The sequence below is a fragment of the Acanthochromis polyacanthus genome, chromosome 9, assembly GCF_021347895.1.
Source record: "Acanthochromis polyacanthus isolate Apoly-LR-REF ecotype Palm Island chromosome 9, KAUST_Apoly_ChrSc, whole genome shotgun sequence".
NCBI lineage: Eukaryota > Metazoa > Chordata > Actinopteri > Pomacentridae > Acanthochromis > Acanthochromis polyacanthus.
The window spans coordinates 5,539,830-5,544,031 of record NC_067121.1 but is presented as its reverse complement, the minus strand read 5'-3'; the positions used below and the strand labels follow the sequence as shown (position 1 = coordinate 5,544,031).

The 4,202-nt window shown below is 37.9% G+C and overlaps 1 gene segment (V, D, J or C); it reads left to right on the top strand.

The window, feature by feature from the left end:
* The first annotated feature begins 1,345 nt into the window (after window positions 1-1,345).
* Window positions 1,346-3,958, top strand: LOC127535357 (immunoglobulin lambda constant 1-like). The segment is given in 2 exon segments: window positions 1,346-3,079; window positions 3,231-3,958. Coding segments are annotated over 2 exon segments (501 nt in total).
* The last annotated feature ends 244 nt before the right edge of the window (window positions 3,959-4,202 follow it).

Sequence of the window (4,202 nt, the reverse complement as noted above, 5' to 3'; positions counted from 1 at the left end):
CTTTCAACTAATTGTCTTAGTTTATTTTAAACTCTAGTTTAGATCCTAAAGTTTGCAAAAATACCAAATATGTCTGACTGTGAATGTTTCTATTATTATGGAACAGAAATTAATCAAAAAGAATATTAATAAAAAATCAATAAAATAATTTCAAAGTGTTTGTCATGTTCTAAAAGTGAAACTTTTATTGAAATGTGATGAGAGTTGAGGAGCTGTGTGGATTTGTAGTTTTCTGTTTTGCTCCCAACAACAGATAACAGTCTGTGTCACTAAATTGACCACCAACCTGAATGTGTTTGTGGGAACATGAATGTTTTGAGTCTTTGTGCATGATGTGAAGCAGATTTAGTGGATCTGCCGTCAGCTTTAAATCCAGAGCATGAAAGCACACAGCAGCTTGAGCTGAGCTGTCAGTCAGCAGCAGCAGCCTTATCTGTGGGCCGCTAACAGGGGCTGATGGGAGCTTTGAGGAGCTGTTAGAAAGCACGTGGCCTGCTCTGCTCTCACAGCTCGTCCTTGTTTGGCCTCAGCTGCATCACAGCTCCACTTGTGCTCAGCTTCTCCAGAGGAAACACCACTGCACAAGATGCTTCTCCTCCCAGCTGCTGCTCTGTGCTGTCTGTGTTCAGGTGAGTGTTTCCAGCCAATCAGGAGGTCAAAAAGTCCACCTGGAACAAACGCTGTCACACTGACCTTCATCTACCTGTGTGTGTCTCTGCAGCGCTGGTTGCCATGGCAGCACAGCTGATTCAGGACGATTTGATTTTGACCAGGAGAGTCGGTCAATCAGCCTCCTTCAGCTGCAAAACTGATCAGTGTCACAGTTATTTCGACTGGTACCAGAAGACAGAAACAGAAACATTCAGATTGATTCTTCGTATTGATAGGCGGGATGGTCAAATAGATTTACGTGACAATCATCCTCAGAAAAATGATTTCTCAGCTGTAAAGAAACAAAACGGTGTTGAGTTGAAGATAGAGAAAGTTAAACTCCAACATTCAGCCACCTACTACTGCTTCTGTTATCTTCCCCACAGTGATGGATTGTGTCTGCAGCCTGTACAAAAACCTCCAGATCAACAAACAGTGTTTGTGACATGAAGACAGCAGTAAACTACAGCCCAGGATCACAGAGTTCAGAGAACTACAGTCCACTGTTACACCATCACTTCATTATTTATTCATATTTGTATATTTTCATCTCTAGAAGCATCTTTGAGAACTGAAAGATGTGCTACAGTGTGTAGATCTGAGCAAACATTCAGCAGCAGGTTTTTGTACGACCATTTTTCACTGTGGCATCGCATCTTTGTCTCTGGAGCTAAACTGTATGTAACAGGTAAGAAGAAACATTTCTTTTCTTCTGCTGTTTTATTGTGAAGCTGAAAATGTGTTTCAAGTCACTTTGTGCTGTTTCAGGCTTTCCATGTTAGTTTTTCCATCATTAGTGGAGGATTCATCTGCAGCCACTGTTCCATCAGAAAAGCTCAATAATGTGTGAAAACATGTTGAAATGTGACTGAACAACTAAAGTTATTCTTTATTTCTGCAAATATCAGTGAGCTTACAAATATTCAGTGTTTTTATTTCTTTAGTCTTTGATTCTGTGGCGTCTCTTGGTTTGTGAACAGAAGAAGAAAAGTGATGTTAAACAAAACACAGCAAATGTTGATAAATGGATTTAAGAGAAATCTTAACTTTAAATATGGTACAATACAAATATATACAAATATACAAACAGTCAAATTTACATGCTGTCAATTAAAACAGTAATTTAAGATCTGAAACTGTGAGTTGAAACATAGTCTGAAAGATATGACAATAAGTATAATTAATGCACTTTTGTTTACACTAAAAAAATTAGTGTTCAATCACAGAAACAAAGTTCAGAACATAATCGTAATTAGTTTTACTTCCATATCACCTTTTAAAACAAGAGTGTCAACGTGCTGAACAAAACATTAAAATCAGACAATAGAGAGTGACAATTAAAAAGACAAAGACAATTAATTATTAGTAAAAAAAAAAGAAACCTTTGAAAAACACTAAATAGTCACTTTTATGTATCTTAATGTGTGTTTGATATCAAATCTAAATATTTCATGTAAGAAAATAGAGTTTAAAAATATTTGGAGGTAAATGTCATAAGATAAAAAAACATAGTCCTTTATTACTTCCCACGTCCGAGGAAATTTCCAGTGCTACAGCATCAAAAATCTTTCAGAGCAGCGCTAAACATATCAAATATTGTACATATTATATTTAAGCGTTAAATTTAAATCGAAGGAATGATGTGATCATTAATCTTAAAAGATACCATTTAAAATTGTGAATACATTTTCTAAACATGTGAACACCTCACTGTAACTGAGTTTAATTATTACTTTTTACATTTTTCCATTTTATTTACGTTGCTGACTCAGTAATTGATCTGTGTTTCTATGATTTGAAGTATTTGGTGGTAAATATTTCAAGTGTTAAATATTCTGTAATCACTGAAGTGACAGAAGAATTTTCTGTGAAGATAAATATGTTTGTTAGTCGAATAAACATATAGGAATCTTAAGATGAAGGGAAATTGTCATTTTATGTTTGATATGAAGCTGAATACAGCGTCTGTGGTGAACTTTGTGTTGTATTGATGAGTTTATTGATCAGAGTCCGTGGAGTTTCCAGGATCAGACTGAATGCAGCTCAGTGCTGGAAGCTGCTGGTGACTGAATGAATGTTTGTGCTGCTTGTTGCTGCTGTCCAGCTCCAGGTGAGCAGGTAGTGAAGCCCGTGGTGAGCGTGTACCCAGCAGCATCCAGAGTCCACCTGGAGGGGAGCAGCTCCCTGCTGTGTCTGGCCTCAGCCATGTTTCCTCCTCTGGTCCGCTTCTCCTGGAAAAGACAGAAGGAGGACGGCCAGCTGGAGGATGTGGACCCTGCTGAGGGAGAGCAGCTGGAGATCAGAGAGCCGGGACGCAGCGCCTCCATCTTGCTGATCCATCAGCAACAGAACAGCACATATAAATACAGCTGCTACGTCCAGCACGAGGGGGTAACAGTGGGACCAGTGGAGGCCCAGACACAACAAGGTGATGAAGGCTGGATGACTGTGTTCAGCACTGATTCAGCTTCATGTGGAGACGCTGTCAAACACCACTCATGTTTCTCACTGCACATACACACATTTCAACCCATTCTTACCTTTGCCTTTTATTTATGTTTTTCATAACTCTCCAACAGCCTCCTTGCAGTCTCAGGTGAATCTGCTCTGTCTGCTGTCCACAGTGCTGATAGTGAAGAGTCTGGTGTTCTGCTGTGGACTCTCTCTGCTGATGATCCTCACAAACAAGGGACCGTCCACCAACTGCACACATGCTGACTGACTGTTTGCTGCTGGACTTTTCTCACCGTCACATCTCATCAATACGTCTCATTCATCTCTTTGATCAGTGATCAGAAATATCAGCTGTGACGTGTTGTTCTTGGCTGTAAAATGCTTCTCTTAATTCACATGTTTGATCGTCATCCTGTAAACACAAATATTCACAAATATATTTTCAGTTTTACAGTTTAATTTCTGCAGGACAATCTCCTTTTTACATTTGAGTCTTATGTTTCTTTATGAAGTATTATGTAGAGTGCAACAGGTTTATGAAGAAACAATAAAATTACAATATTTGAGTTTGATAAACAGCTTTTAATGGATTTTATAGCAACTGATCACATATTTGTTGTCATGTGGTGTTCGATACAGTATTAAAATGTTTCTCTTCTTTAAACTTTACTTTTAACTTTTTAATTGTGACATTTACAGACCAAATTCAACTGAATTATTTGCTGTCTTGTACATATTTCAACATTTACCATCTCACTTCTTTCTTCTTGGTTTTATTTTTAATATATAATCAGAATGTTGAAGATTGTTCACATTTATTCAGAACAGCATTTTCAATAAAGTGAAGATCACATTGTTGTCTGTAGGTGTGGTATGTTGATCCCACAAATAAATCTAATTGTAGTTTGAAGTTACTGAGTCTCAGAAATACAAATATTAGCTCACAACTAAACAGGAACATGAGTTGAACAGTTTGAGATAAAGATGAACACAGAGGTTTTCTGTGTGAACTAGCAGGTGTGGATGAAGCAGCAGGTTCAGATCTGTGTTCCCCATCATTCACTTTGTGTATTAATCACCTTTTAGAAGTGTGTCAG